At 42.3% G+C, this 15,830-nt stretch overlaps 2 protein-coding genes across 5 annotated transcripts in view; both read left to right on the forward strand.

Moving 5' to 3' along the window:
* The window catches only part of MINPP1 (multiple inositol-polyphosphate phosphatase 1), a 164,459-nt gene that overhangs the window by 120,655 nt on the left and 27,974 nt on the right, over window positions 1-15,830 (forward strand). The gene's annotated exons all lie outside the window — the stretch shown is intronic.
* The window catches only part of PAPSS2 (3'-phosphoadenosine 5'-phosphosulfate synthase 2), a 68,437-nt gene continuing 56,985 nt past the window's right edge, over window positions 4,379-15,830 (forward strand). The window contains exon 1 of the mRNA XM_073241074.1: window positions 4,379-4,823. Coding sequence (XP_073097175.1) covers window positions 4,797-4,823 — 27 coding nt within the window. The 5' untranslated portion in view covers window positions 4,379-4,796. The remainder of the gene's footprint in view (window positions 4,824-15,830) is intronic.

The raw sequence follows: 15,830 nt of genomic DNA on the forward strand, positions 1-15,830 counted from the left end.
CCTCCTCTGAGCTTCCATGATATCCTTTCTTCTGACTGGCTGGTCAGTTGAATCCATCTTCTCCATTTCTTCTGGAAAGGACAATGACTGAAGCCCACAGCAGACGGAATGTTCTCTGACAGTAGGGTGAACTGAAATACCCCCACCCTTCCGCACCCCTGCTCCCAAAGCTGGGTGCTTACTTAGAGCCACTGTGTTTGTTCCCAAACCTATTCATACCAGTTGTACCTGTGAGTGTGATTCAGTCATTTAGTTAGATGTAACTACTGAATAGCACATGAGTGAAAAGAAAGAGCTCTGTTTCCTGTGAGAACATAGGGAGGCTTTGGAGAGAGAAGCTGCTAAAAACTGTACTGCTGGGTTAGGTATAGAGAAGAGAACAAACAAAAATGGGGGTGAAGTATATAGAGATCTTGAAGGAATCCCCTCTCGTGTATGTGCCCTTATGTGCCCTTACGTGCCCTTTTGTAAGCTCCACTTTATAAAATTTCAAACTGGAAGTCCCTGAAGATGCCTCCTGAGAGTGTTTTTTTGGAGCTCCCATCTGCCTGCCCTTACCACAATGGAAGCCTTTAGCCTTGTGTCAAAGATTCGTTAAGTGCATGTGTTTTAGGTCAAAATACAGTGTCTAAGACATGCATGTATCATTTTTACCTGTCTCAGTCATGTATTGTATTGAAATAACTGGGGAGGGGTTGGAGGGCAGAGTCTTTTTCTTTCACTAGGCTGTGAGTTTCTTGAAGGCAGGGACCTCATCTTGCCTATCTCAGTACTACCTGTGCCTGGGAAGAGTGTTTGGACCCTACAGGACTTTCTTTTTTTTTTTTTATTGAAACATAGTAGATATACAATCATACTATTTTCAAGTACACAACACAATGGTTCACCAGTTACCCACTTTATTAAATCCTCACCCCCACTAGTGCAGTTACTATCTGTCAACATAGGAAGATGTTGCAGAATCATTGGCTGTATTCTCCATGCTGTACTACCACAGTTTTGGCCAACTTATATTACGATTGAGAATTTTTGTGTCCCTTTATCTCCTTCACCCTCTCCATGCACCCATCCCAATCCCTCCCCCATGATAACCACCAGTCACTTCTCAGTGTCTGGAAATTTACTATTTTGTTCATTTTGTTTTTTTAGATTCCACAAATAACTGAAATCATATGGTATTTGTCTTTCTCTGTTTGACTCATTTCACTTAGCATAACACCCTCTAGGTCTACCCATGTTGTTGCAATGGCAGGATTTCTTCTTTTAATGGCTAAATAATACTCCACTGGGTATATGTACATCTTCTTTATCCATTTATCTGTTGGACAGTTTGGTTGCTTGCATTTCTTGACTATTGTAAGTAATGTGGCAAGAAACATAGAGGTGCATATATCATTTTGAACCAGGGATTTTGTTTTCTTTGGGTAAATTCCTGGAAGTGGAATTACTGGGTCTTATGGTATTTCTATCTTTAGTTTTTTGAGGAACCTCCGTACTGCTTTCCACAGGGGCAGTACCAACTGACATTCCCACCAACAGTGTAGGAGGGTTCCCATTTCTCCACATCCTTGCCAACACTTGTTACTTCTTGTCTTCTGGACAGCAGCCATTCTGACTGCGGTGAGGTGATACCTCATGGTGGTTTTGATTTGCATTTCCCTGGTGAGAAGCGATGTGGAGCACCTTGCATGTGCTTGTTGGCCACGTGTATTTCTTCTTTGGAGAAATGTCTGTTCGGGTCCTCTGCCCACTTTTTAATTGGGTTATTTGGGGTTTTTTTTGGTGTTGAGTCATATGAGTTAACATATAATGATAATTGGATAAATCATATTTGATATATGATTTAACATATAATGATAATTGGATAAATCATTTATGAATATACCCTCCCCTGCTGTAGGCTGCCTTGTTTTTCTGGCCTAGAAGGCTTTCAGTAAGGGCCTCTTCACCCAAGGGAACTGCTGCACTTAATTTTGTACAGGGGTTTCAACAATTAGGTCTTTTTTATGCATTACGGACACTAGGGGGCAGTGTAGCTGTGTTCATTTAGGAGGGCCATCCAGGGGAGGTGCCAAAAAAAGAATGAAATAGTAAACACCACCTTATGAAATGAACTATTAAAGCCTAGCAGTTACTGGATGGAAGAAAAGAAAATACGATGGCAAAAAAGAACCCTCATGCAAATATTGTGAGTAGCATCAAGGGTCTTAAGTTGGTACAATGTAGGCCACAGTGATTGACAGTGAGGGCTTAGAGGGAACAGGACCGAGAAAGGCATGGAGGGTGTGTCCATACAAATGCACAGGCCTTAACTCTTCCTCCCTTACTGTGGATGAGTCTTCTCGCAGTTGTGATGTTCTGGAATCATGGACTCCAAAAATTTACCTGCTCATTGCTCATATCTTTTCAGAATGAACATCCTCTCCTTGGAGCAAGAGAATAGTGAAATTAAAAAGAATTTAAGACATCACCTTTAAAAGAAAGACCCTGGGAAAATGAACAAACAAAATGATTATTTTACTTTTCAGTGAGTTGCCATGCTGAATTACAACTAAATGTTGATCTGTGATATTAAAGGACCTTAAACAATGCAGCTTGCATCCAAAAGACCTGAGGCCTCCTACTTCACTGTGTGGAACAGTAAGTCTGAGGAAGTAGTAAAGGATGTCTGTTCCAAAGTACTATTCGAGAATTAATTAAATCGAAAACTAGGTTAACAGCCCAGTTTACAATTATCATGGGGTCGAGAGGCTGAGTGATTAAGTGCACAGAGCATTTGGGTAGTTGAGTGGCTGGGGCTTGATCTCAACTCCACCCCTAACTAGTGACTAGGTCCCATGACCTCCCCTCTCTCAGCACCAGTTTTACATTGCCTATCTGTAAAATACAGGGATAAGGAAATGAAAAATGATCTCAAAACCTCTCCCAGGCCTAAATAATCATGTTTATTTTGCAGTAAGTAGCCCTTAGGGATTTGCCCTTACTCTCCTTCTGTTTCAAGAGGACAGCTTTGTTAGAGGCAATATGAAAAAATACAACAATCATGCAAATTGCTATTTCTTTTTCCACACTTCGTTTACCTTTTCTCTTTGGGCAGGATCTGGGAGGGTTCATAATATGGTTGAAACTGATACAAAAGGATTTCTCCAATGAAATTAGAATAGGATGTTACTGTTTAAACCACAGAAATCCAAAATGTTCCTATGCAGGGCAGAAACTCAAACCCAGTATTTTCCCTCTAGCTGCTCAGTTGAAGAGAATGGTGGCAGCCTACTCAAAATGAGTAAGAAAATAAATACAATGACATTTCAAGACTATACAAAACATGTAGGCTGCTTTTTAAGCTTTTTGACTCCTGATGTATTTTTCTTTCCCACCTTCCATGGAGAAGGGCAGCCAATGAATACCCAGAGCTTCTGGTGTCTGTCTGGAAAGCCGGCAGTCTTCCTGAAATATGATTAGATATGAAAGAAACGTTCGTCTCTCCCCTCTTTAAAAAAAACTTCTCCAGCCCTTTGATGGACCAAGGTTGGAATGAGTAGTACAGCCCTTGAGCATCTTCATGGTTTTTTGGCCAGTACTGTCCTGCTGATCTGTTTGCGGTAGTATGCAAGGAATTAAGGTGCAAGAGGTTGTGAGATCCAGTAACGCCCTCAAACTCTCTTGTCACTAATCAGAGCTTTTCTCCTTACGTCTGCATTTCCTAGGCATTTGGTTTCTTTCAAAGAGTTGTCTCACCTCTTCTGACAAAACCTTGGAGCCTGAGGGTCTAGGTCATACTCTTTCCCCTACAGAGCCCATCCTAGTGGCTGAACGCACAGAACTGCTGTAGAAGTACTTCGGGGGATGGACTGAAACAAGTCTGTGGGCCACCATTGGTCATTTCTGGGGCTGGTCTTGCTTAATGACTGTGAGGAGGAGCAGTGCCACGTGGCTGGCCCCTCTGAAACGGGGGAAATATCGTGAACCTCGAAGAAGTGACTGCATGTAACCCCTTAGCACCATGCCTTGTGCATAATTCTCAGGCAAGCAAACCATTAGGTGATTTTTTTTTTCTTCATCATATTTTGATGACGCTGGTGTAGAGAGAGCCTGGACTGTTGACCTCAGCCTGTTTGAAATCCCCTCACTCAGAATATAACTTTGAGAAAGTCTGAATGTGTCAGTTACTTCAACTGTAAAACAGATAAAGTAGTACTTGAAGGCTTGGGCGAGGGCGCACGAGGCTCAAGGCCAAGCTCAGCAGAGTGCAGAGTGAGGACCGGTAAATGTCAACCATCGCTGTTCACACTGAAAATGAGGACTAGCTGGGCGTCGGCGCCCAGTGAGGACCGTGCCGCGAAGCCCGGCGGTTTCAAACAGGTCCCAGAGGCAGAAAGAGGCGCGGGGCCGGAGCGGGAGGTGGGGGAGGCTCTGGCCCCCCGAGGGTGGGAGGCGGAGGGCAGCACGCGGGGCTCCCCACTCTGCCCCTGGGGCTGCAAGGTCCTGCCCTGGACCGGGCCTGGCGCGCCGCTCCCGCGAGTAGGGGGCCGGGCCGGGGACCCCGCCCAGGCAGCGGCGGGTCCCCTGGGCTGGGCGCCGCCGACGGGGCGGAGAGGAGCGCGGCGGGAGGAGGAGTAGGAGAAGGGGCCGGTCAAGGGAAGTGCGACGTGTCTGCGGAGCCTTTTTATACCTCCTTCCCGGGACTCCGGCAGAGCCGCTGCTGCCGCCGCCGCCGCCCGCGGGTCCTGGAGTCTGTGCCGCCGGGAGCCGGGCTCCGAGTTCCAGCGCGCCGGGCACCGCCGCCGCGAGCCGGCATGTCGGGGGTCAAGAAGCAGAAGACGGTAGGCTGGAGTCGCCTGCCTCCCTCCTCTCCAGCTCCGGGGGCACTCGGATCACACCCTGCCCGGGAGGAGGCGCAGCCGCGGCGGAGGCTCGGCGCCGGGAGCAGGAGGGGGAGGAGGGCGCGGGGAGGGAAAGCCGGAGGGCGAGGCTCGGCCGGGATTCCCGGGGCAGCCCCTGCCCGCCAGTCCATCTCCGCCCGGCGCCCCTGGGAACCTGCGCCCCTTGGGGTCACCACCCCGAGGTAGACCTCCGGAGTTTGCAAAGTTGGTCCCGATCATGAGAAAGGACCTGAGATATGTCCTTTCTTCCCCAAGAGCTTTCCCAGACGCGTCTTTCTCCTGTAAGATCTCCGTGCGGGCTGAGGGGGTGGTGGGCCGAGCTGAGTCCAGTCCTGCCAGGTCTGGTCGCTGGGCACTCGTTAGCGACAGTCATTGAGGTTTTGTCCATGGAACTTCCTTGGAGTGGATTTTAATGACAGACTCTCATAGAGGAAACTGCAATTATCTTACGGGAGGAAATTATATTTGTTCACTGGCAGGATTGAACCCTTCAGCTTGATTCAACTCCCTCTTGGCATCGGGGTGGCGCCTCAAGTTCAGCTACTAGGCTTAGTGGAGTAATATGAGGGGACTGATTTGAGGTGGCTCAGTTTTATCCAGAATCAATCTGGACCGTCCCTTTTATGGAAATAGAGGGCTTGTCAAGAGAGAAAAGTTCCTTTTTCACTTAGCAATAGGGGCTTCTATAAATTTTGCATCCTTAAAAATGACAGCAGTAATCATAGACTCTTAAGACTTGGAAGGAGCCTTGTAGACAGCATTTGGGCCACACCAGAGGTGGTCTGCAAGCCTTGTTTTAATCCCAACCAGCGGTTTGACTGCTGAACACTCATCTTTACTACACTTTACCTCAGATCATTACGGTGGTTACTGAGTGGACTGACCACTCTCAAATAGTTAAACTTGTGCTTAGCATATAGTAGGTGCTCAATGAATGCTTATTATATAATGCTTATTACTGGACCGTCTTTGATAGGTATTTGTGGGAGGGGCTCTGCACTGTGGGCAGGGAGAGATGAAAAGAAAACAATTGGGGAAGGATGTGGAGGGGCTGCAGGGGCTAGAAGTGTGGACTTGAGTAGCTAGGGAGAGGGGTTGGGGCTCCGTGGTTTCCAGGAACCACACTGGACAAGCTGGAAGATCCAGGAGGAAGGCACCATCTGTTTGAGAAGGGAGAATGGTCAGGGTCCAGCTGCCTTTCATAGGAGTGATTTTAAGGTGGGGAGACTCAGTATTGCAATATATTTTAAAGTATTGTTAAGTGAAAATCACTTGTATTTTATTCCTATTTAATTTGATTAATTTCTGTAAGATTCTAAATGGTATCTTGTAAATGACAAGCTGCTATGGCAGTCAGTAACTTTTTATATTAGTGGTGTTTTAATTTTCACCTACCTGTTTGCTTCAAGAATTCCTTCCCAGTTCTGATAGGGAGGCTTTATGAAGCGTTAGTTATGAAGGGATAGGCAGTCTTTCCCTTCTGTGCCCATGAAGTGGAGGGTTTGAGAACAGGGACTTTAAAAACGGGTCAGCCGAGAAAGTGAGAAATTTGAGGGCCAGATGGTTTGGCTTTTACAGTTACCCATTTTGAACCTTCTATTTTTTGTTTGGGTTGCATTTGTGTTCTGTATAGAATTAAGTTAACCCTTGAACCAGCCAACAGGGCTTCTGAACTTTTGTTTAGCCAACACAATTATAATCCAGCTACCATCTCAAGTACCCAAAAAGGCCAGGTAGATACTAGTGTTAAAGCAAGTCAGCTGTAAATGCATATGAAATCTCTAAAGCTCTAAGTGTTCTCAGAAGGCATTTTGAAACCTTGCAGGCTAAAACAAATCTGTCCACATGTGTGACCTTTTTTTCTATAAGGTATTATTGATATACACTCTTATGAAGGTTTCACATGAAAAAAAAATGTGGTTGCTACATTCATCCATGTTGTGTTCCCCCCCCATATCCCATTACAGTCACTGCCCATCAGTGTAGTAAGATGCCACAGAGTCACTGTTTGCCTTCTCTGTGCTACACTGTCTTCCCCATGATCCCACACACACACCATGTGTGCCAATCATAATACCCCTGAATCCCCTTCCCCTCCTTCCCCACCCGCTCACCCACCCCTCCCCTTTGGTAACTGCTAGTCTCTTCTTGGAGTCTGTGAGTCTGTTGCTGTTTTGTTCCTTCAGTTCTGCTTCGTTGTTATACTCCACAAATGAGGGGAATCATTTGGTACTTGTCTTTCTCCGCATGGCTTATTTCACCGAGCATAATATCCTCCAGCTCCATCCATGTTGTTGCAACTTGTAGGATTTGTTTCTTTCTTATGGGTGAATAATATTCCATTGTGTATATGTACCACATCTTCTTTATCCATTCTTCTACTGATGGATGCTTAGGTTGCTTCCAAATCTTGGCTATTGTAAATAGTGCTGCAATAAACATAGGGGTGCATATGTCTTTTTGAATCTGAGAAATTATATTCTTTGGGTAAATTCCTAGGAGTGGAATTCCTGAGTCAAATGGTATTTCTATTTTTAGTTTTTTGAGGAACCTCCGTATTGCTTTCCACAATGGTTGAACTAGCTTACATTCCCACCAGCAATGTAGGAGGGTTCCCCTTTCTCCACATCCTCTCCAGCATTTGTTGTTCTTAGTCTTTCCAATACTGACCATCCTAACTGGTGTGAGGTGATATCTCATTGTGGTTTTTATTTGCATTTCTCTGATAATTAGTGATGTGGAGCATCTTTTCATGTGTCTGTGGGCCATCTGTATGTCTTCTGAATTTCTTCTTTGGAGAATTGTCTTTTCATATCCTCCACCCATTTTTTTACACATGTGTGACCTTTTAACCAATTAATTGTTAGAGAAGTAAGTCTTAATAATCTAGGAAACTATCCTAAAAGTAAGGCTGGACTTTTTCAGGGACTTAAAGGAATCAAGACGTTATTTTCTGCATTGTCAATAGATGACAGTCAATTTACACCAGTCATTGCAGTAACTTCAACTATTTCTTGAGTTAATGCAATATGCTAGGCAGTAAACTGGGATGAATACGTTTTTCCCAGGATTGTTTGCTACACTCTCTGGATGAATATAGCCTTTTGATTCAGACCAATGAAGAAGAGTAAACAGTTTCTCACAAGCTTGGGAAAATAAGTGAAATGTTCTTTCATAAGGAAAGGTAACACATTCCTTCTGTGTTAGGCATTCTTACCACAGAAACCAAAGACAGCCATGTGTCACATCCCTCCCTCCCACCACTGACATACCTCCAGCCCTGGCTAATGCATCCCCCACTACACGCACATAGATACCCAAGAGAAAGAAAGAGGTAGACCTTCTCCAGGGGATTGGGAATAAGGGCAAAGGCCTGCTCCTTTCTTCTTGCATCATTTCCTGGATTAGCATTTTTCAAGGCCTGAGAGAATGTTACTCGGTTCTGGAGACAACCAATATAAAAAAAAGTCAACAGATGCTAAAATATTTTCCATAGGATCAAACAAACCAATGGTTGGGAAGTAGAGAAGATGTATTGAAAACTTAAACCTCTCCATCAATGTCAGAGATTATCTACCTTTGCATTATTTAAAAATTTCTTTACAATACTACTAAACCGACTTGGGGATGCTGCTCAAGGCATTAATTCCAGATGAATAACCATTGGAAAGAAGGGGAAACAAAACTTTCTAGGGGCGAGACACTCAGCCCACTGTGTGTCCTCTTGTCCCTACAGCTATCTGCACCCCAGAAAGCTAAGCCTTATCTATAGGACTCACCTCGGTCCAACTTTGAAGCTCATGCTCTTGTTCCCTCTATCTCTCTGTTTCAGGGCATAACCTCTCTGGCCTATAATTTCTTCATATGTCAAATGGGGTTATAATGACTTACCCCTTCCCATTGTCATGAGAAGCAAATAACTCTTAAAAAGTGTCTTGCACGTGTCCAGGCCCAGAATAGGTACTGCATGTGCAGTAGCTATTGTTTCTACTATTACCTCGTACGGTTGTGGCCTGGCAGGCAAGAAGAAGAAAGTACAGGTCATAACCATTCCCCAGGCTCTGTAAGTGGGAACCACCAGATAGACTATTTAATAAGAGCAAACAAATGCAGAAGTTTAGAGGTGATGGTTTGAATCCTTCTTTTGAAAAGCTGTCAAGAAAGGTGGATGATTAGTGTGGACGCACCAAAGTAATCCAAGTATCGAGATTTTGCAGACAACCTTGGCCAAGAAAGACATTCTATGTAAAAGTAAATGTTGGACTAACCTCTCTCCACCCTCCCTGTGCCTTCAACCATTTCCAGCTTAAAATTAATGTTGTCCAATTCAGGCCATTATGGCAAGATCATCTATCTATTTGCACATTCGCAGTTGAAGATAAATGGAGTTAACTCTGAGTTTTATGTCTTTGAGATAGTCATTTTTGTCTTTCAACACTTTTCTGTTAATATACATGGCTCTGTGGTTTGCTTAGTGGCTTAACTTGAATGTGGAACCTTTTGGGAATGAGAGTGTAGGAAAGGAATCAGTGATACCCATCTCAGTCCTGGGAGATTAGTTCTATAGCTAAATAGTAAGAGGTACTCATTAGTCTTTGCATTTGGAAATCTTAGGAGGACTCAGAAACTAAAATTAAATAAACATAAATACAATGACATATTAATTCACCCTTCATATCCTGGGTGATTTGTTCATGTGACAGCTGAAGTGGTATGTATGCCAGCAACCTGACATAGAGCTTGGCATGGAGGAGGTGCTCAGTAAATGTTTGTTGCATAAATGGCTACAGAATTCATTAGATGATGAATTTGCTTTTAGGATCTTTATTTTTCTTGAATTTCTCCCTCTCCTGTGTTCTTGTGTGCTTCTTTATTTTTGCCTGCGTATTTGTCATTACCACTGAGAAATCACTTGTAGACATTCTTTGAGGCTTAGGATGAATGGCTTCTTTTTTCCCCCCAAAGGATTTGTTTTTGTTTCTGCCAGGTGCCTGGCAGCACTTCTAGTCTGAGACCCACATTAACCTAAATTTATCACTTGAAGTTTTTTAGACCACCCAGGTGATATGAATTTGAGTTGCAGTTTGCACACCAGGGCCAGCTTGTGGGTATAAGTTCTCAGGGACGCCACCACTCTTCTGCATGCATACTTTCAATGCCAGGGCAACTGTCTTGAGGTCTCTCAGTGTGGGAGGTAGGTTATCCTGGCTTTTTGTGTATTTATATCTGAGGAGCCTCAGCTTAATGTGACAAAGGCCTTTTTATCTTCACCACTTAGGTGTGTTCTGGGCTTTTATTTCTGTTTTATCTCCCCCAAGAGGTTTTCACAGTTAGTTCAAATCTGCCCCATCAGTGAATCTGTTCCATCAAGATAAAAGTGACTCCCTGCCTGTTACCATTAAGGTTCTTGTTTTCCTGCAGTTTCTTACTATCTTGTCAGCTATTTGATGTTTCTAATTAGATGATTTTATATTATAGCCTGCATTTTCTCCTCTGTTTTCATGGAAGGATCAGTCTGTATGACCTAGATCATCATCTCAGGAAACAAAACTCACTGCCTCCCCTTGATTCCTGTGTATCATTGACGTTTCGTATCATACCTCGTCACACCTTCAACATTCTTATAAAGGGAGCACTTTAAGAACAAGTACACTTAAGTCAGATCGCAAGTCAAAAATATTTAATTCTCTTTTTCCTACAGAGTACTAAGGTCTGGGGTGGGTGGTGCTCACTAACCCTGTCTTGGTGGCCTCAGCCTGTGTCGCATCCTTAGAGATGTATGTTGTCCTGTCTGATCCTTAGTTCTGGTCCAGTTCAAGTGCACTACTGTTTGAAAGGCCCTTTCAGTGTCAACACCTCTCCTTGCTCCTTCCATGCTCTCACTGGGCACCCTGAGGACCCTGTGCTGCTCCAGGGCATCTTGGGGGCTGGCTGAGATTCTTGACACTCCTCACTCCTCCCAGGAGGGGGGCACCAGGCTCCCTTTCTTGTGTGTGCCACGCGGAACTTTGAGGAGCTCTGAGGGCCGCTGAGACAGATCTGCTTCCTCTGGGGTCTGTCCAGGATCAGAACCACACCCAGTGCCCTCTGCTTTCAAAGACTCCAAAGCCATTTGGCCTGTGTCTCCCCAACCCCAGAACAAGTTGCAGGTCACCACTCCCTTTCTCAGACTCACCCCAGTGTCTAAGCTTCCTTTGCTTCTAATAAGTATTAAATAAATTTTCAGGAAGTTCAGTTAGCATTAACATTGGGTCTATTACAAATTTGGTATTCTTGTTTCTCTTTTCTGCCTTTTTAAAATCACCAAATAATCTTTTCCGTATAGAATAATTGGTACATAAGATGGAAATACATTTCTCTTTGCAAGAGGAGCCACTGTACCAAAACTTGAAATACAACTTACCCATGATAACACATGGTGTGTAAAAAGATGTCCATCAGTTAGCATGTGTGGCTTCCTTTAAAATCTTATCAGCAACTCTTTCTGCATTTCAAATTTACTTCTGAAGTTGCATTTGCTATAACTGGTATTGTGAAAACATGATTGCAACATAAACATGCCAAGCTTAGTCTGTGGTGCACCAAACACTTAACTTGTAGCAATAAAAATGTATATTGTGACCTGCTATAAAACTTTTCTAAAACAGTTACATAAATATATCAAACATTTAAGGTGGTCACTTCTATGCTAGGTTAATATTTGCTTTCAATATCCAGTTAAGAGTGGCTTTTGGTTTTGTTATGAAAAATACTGATTTTTATCCACCAGGCATCTATATCCAATCTAATAATATTACAATTACTTTTTTTCTTTTTTAATGTGTGCCAGGTATGCACTTTAAAAATCATTTGCAGGCTTTGTTTAGAGACTTAAACCACCTACAGTAAAGTCTGAGATTTTATCCCCATTACCTCATTCCTCTACACCTTCTCCAGTCACTGTTTATTTTTGGATAATTCATGCATTCCCAATTTCTAGCAAAATCAGCAGCTCAAGACGCCGGTGATGATTTTTATTTTCGTATTTTTTCCTACTGTTAAAACCCTGAATTAACTCTTTGTCTTCTGCTGGTGGTCCCATTGTATATTATTTTGTTTTCCTTAAGGTCTAAAATCCTTCCCCTTTTTAGCTCCACTCAACTGCTCGCTTATGTATTTGTTCCCTTCATTCACTCACCAAATATTTATTAAATGATCCAACAAGGAACTGTGCTTGTCATAATTGACTATAGCTACTAAACCCTTATATTCTTTAATTATAATTTCTTAGCCCATTCAGACTCTGTCTTTGTGTCTGTTGTATGCACAGTATTTGTATTTCCTAATTGTAACACCCCACCCACAACCTTTATATTCTTTCAACCTCTGCTGAGACAGTGGCCTTGGGCCAAAAGCAATAAAATCACCAACTGACTGTATACATTCTAAAAATCCTTTTTTCTACTAAGGTAAACTTTTAAATTATTTACTTTCTATTCAGACTGTTCCTACTTTAAAAATGAATTTTTTAAAGAATATTTTACTTCTGGAAGGAAAATTAAGAACTCATCTTCAAGCCCTTTACATTACAGTTGACACACAGCTGTTCAAGAGCTTTGCTAAGACCCATGACCATCTTCCTGGCCAGTTGCCTCTAAGCTGCAACTCTGACCATCTACCTGCACGCACACCTCGCCCTTTTCTCTTTGAAAGAGGCTCCACCCATTTTCTACAGCTTTTGCTTCTTCTTTGTTTTACTGGGAAATATTTTCCATAAATTAAAAAAAAAAGAAAGAAACACTCCCAGGTTGGTTATCAGTGAGTCACAGTTACACTCCAATTTAGCTTCAGCATTTTGTTTTGACATTCTGGGGAGAAAACACAAACCAAAGAGCAATGTTCGAAAAATGGAACTTTACCATTTTGAAATACTTTAGATGGGCCAGCCTGTTTCTCTTTAGAAAATTTAACTCACTCCCCCAACTTCAAGCACTCTAAAGCCTTCTCAAAGGGTTTAGCCGTATCATCATCAAAAAAAAAAAAGACATTAATGATTATATATGGTTCAATGCAGATAAAACTAAGGTGAAAGCTGGGCCAAGTTCAGTTATACACTGAAGCCTCAGTTACTGTTGTAGGTCTCAGAATTTCCAGGTTTATCTCTACATCCATCTGTTTCAATTGTTTCCTAAAGTTCATGAAGTACCATGAAGCTGATTACAGTAATTGTGGTCCTGCCAGGGAAAATTACCTATATGGCTGACTTCCAACAGAGTCTTTTCCTAATTATGTGATAAATTACAGCTTTTGGGCCATTTGGTCACTAATACAATGATGTTTTAAGTAGTTACTAAAAAATAAAAATTCTGGTATTCATTGGTTGTGTTGAAATTAGCCATATGAATAAGAAGAAATCTAATAAAACCTAGACATTCAAATTCTAGCTGTGGGATTTGCCTATTTATCAGGAGTTTTGATTTTTAGAGTAGGTTTTGTTTGTCCCTATTCCGTTGAGACTTGTTTATCACCAGCATGGAGCACTTGTTATTTGACAAGCACTGTTCCAGAGCTTTTCTGTGCATAATTACTCACTGAGTCCTCACCATCTCATGAAGCAAATTTGTGCACAAATAGTCAGAAGGGAACTCATTTAACTGAAGTAAGTCTTCAGAGTGTTACCCACAGGAGAAGCTGAAATCGTATTAGCTCCTCTATGGTTAATAAGTTGTTTATTTCATAGAGGGAATGAGACTAAACACCAAGTAGCAAACACAGCTGGATTAGGTAACTAGTAATGTATTGCCACTTCATTTGTAAAATATTTTGGCAGCTGTCTACTGTTAATATTTCAAGATAATAATAATGAATTCTATTTAGAGACATTCCCCAGCATTTTTTTAAAAAGTGTAAATGGCATACATTAGCAAATGCAGGTTACCCTCACCATCACATCCATTTTTTTCCCTTCTGGTGACGTAAAGTGAATTATTAGAAAATAAATTTCCTTTATTCTCAGACTCAACAAGTATGGGCAATAGTTTTTATTGCCTAACCACTATGTCAGTGTTCAACAAATGTGAACAGAATGATTTGTTTCTACTAGAGCTGCTAATTCTTGAGCCAAGTAGTACTGATTTGTAGAGGATGAAAGGCCACCAGCACACCAATGACTAGAAACTGTGAGATTGTGAAAGGCGTCTTCCATGGCGTTTGGGGTGTTGTCTCATTCTAGCATCATAGGTAAGGAAAAGCCAGATTTCAGCAGACCTCGCCCATAGCTTCCAAGGCAGGCACCAAGAAGGTCTGGATTCCAATTCCCAGAAGACCGTTGTGTAAGAGGCTGGAGCCCATGTTCATATGGAGGACAGCGGCATTGACAGGGTGTAATTGTAGAAGTAGGACTGAGCTCCTTCCCTGGAGAGGGGTTACATTATTTAAGTGAAGAGAGTGGTGGTGATGATATAGAAATTAAGTCCCAGAATCCATCTTTACAGTTTGAGACCCCTTGGATACAAAAGGATTCCATCAAAAGGATGTGTTGTCTCTGCACAATTAGCCACTTAAGTGAATGGAAAAATATGGGTGATCATACACACCTGGTTTCTTCTATTTTCTTCTCAGTATTGAGGCTGTGGTTTAATAAACCTTTTAAACATCACGCTGTGATATTAATTCTTGATTGCATTATAAACCTCCCTTAGTCAGGAAAAGTACCTGTTGATCCAACTGGGCTCCCTACAGAGGGGAAGGGAACTTTGCATACAGGAGCTCATCTCGTCCTCACAAGAACCTCTGTGATGTAGTTGCTATTCTTACCCATGTTCTATAGTCGAGAACTGTAAGGCTTATTGAGCTTAAATAACTTGCCTGAGGATACACAACTGTAAGTTACAGAGCTGGAAGTGTCTACCTCCTAAGTAAGAGCCTACCTCCTAAGAAGACCATGTTTTCAATCATTCTTTTTTATTATGTTAAAGTAACAGATATAATGGGAACTGAGACTACAACAATAAAGAAGATTATTCTGATTACTTAGACATACATGTTAATTTTGTCTTTGTGGAGGTTGGTCAGTGCAGTGAAGAAACTAAAAACATAATGTGGTCACTTTGAAAGTGATTTCCCTCAGAGGCTTTTTGGGATATTGTACAATCTTTAGAAAAATGTGGATTTTAGTAAATGCCATTCAAAGGCCATGAATGTTAGTTTGGATGAGGCTCTGTGTCCAGTTATAGGAGCAGTAGTGTTTGGAATCAAACCCCAGATTTTACTTTAATAATACAAAGCTTCAGTGTTCTAGTGGGTGAATGCATACACTCGAGAATAAGTGTCCTTAGAAATAATTGCAGTGACTTAAATGTAACTCTAACCCTTGCGTTGTTCATTATGCGAGAGCTGCATAGTAGAGCATTTATAAGGTACAAGTTTCCAAAGCCCTACAAGCCACAGGCCTGTTCTCTGGAGGTACTGGAGGGTTCATTGGTGTTTCCACAGTTCAGCACAGAATTTTCTTCTTTCATGGTGCAGGGAGCCTTTTGTCATGTACATGGCCTCAATATCAGGACCCAGTGCAAAAGTATAAGAAAACCAATAGAGGTAACAAAACACAACCTACAGTAGAACGCTTACAGGGCTATTTGGAAGGGTGGCTAAGACCTGTGCTGAATACTACAATTGTGTGGTTTAAGGCGTCTTCCAAATGCAGTTACATATTTCTAGGAGACTCAGTTCAGTATGAGTTGTGTTTCTGTTAGAGCAGGGTTCTTCTGAGTATGCATAATACCTTTCTTTTATCATGCTCTCTAAGCTTGTTCATAAGTTCTTAATGAATTTTCCTAGCAGCCCTCCAGAATGAGTGGTTGTAAGTATTACAAATCATAGATGAGGAAATTAAAATGAAGAGATGAGGTAAATTCCCTAGGGCCTTCACGTGAGCCAGCATAATAGTAGAGACAGTCCAAGTTTGCC

Source organism: Manis javanica, chromosome 7 (assembly GCF_040802235.1).
Source record: "Manis javanica isolate MJ-LG chromosome 7, MJ_LKY, whole genome shotgun sequence".
Classification (NCBI taxonomy): domain Eukaryota; kingdom Metazoa; phylum Chordata; class Mammalia; order Pholidota; family Manidae; genus Manis; species Manis javanica.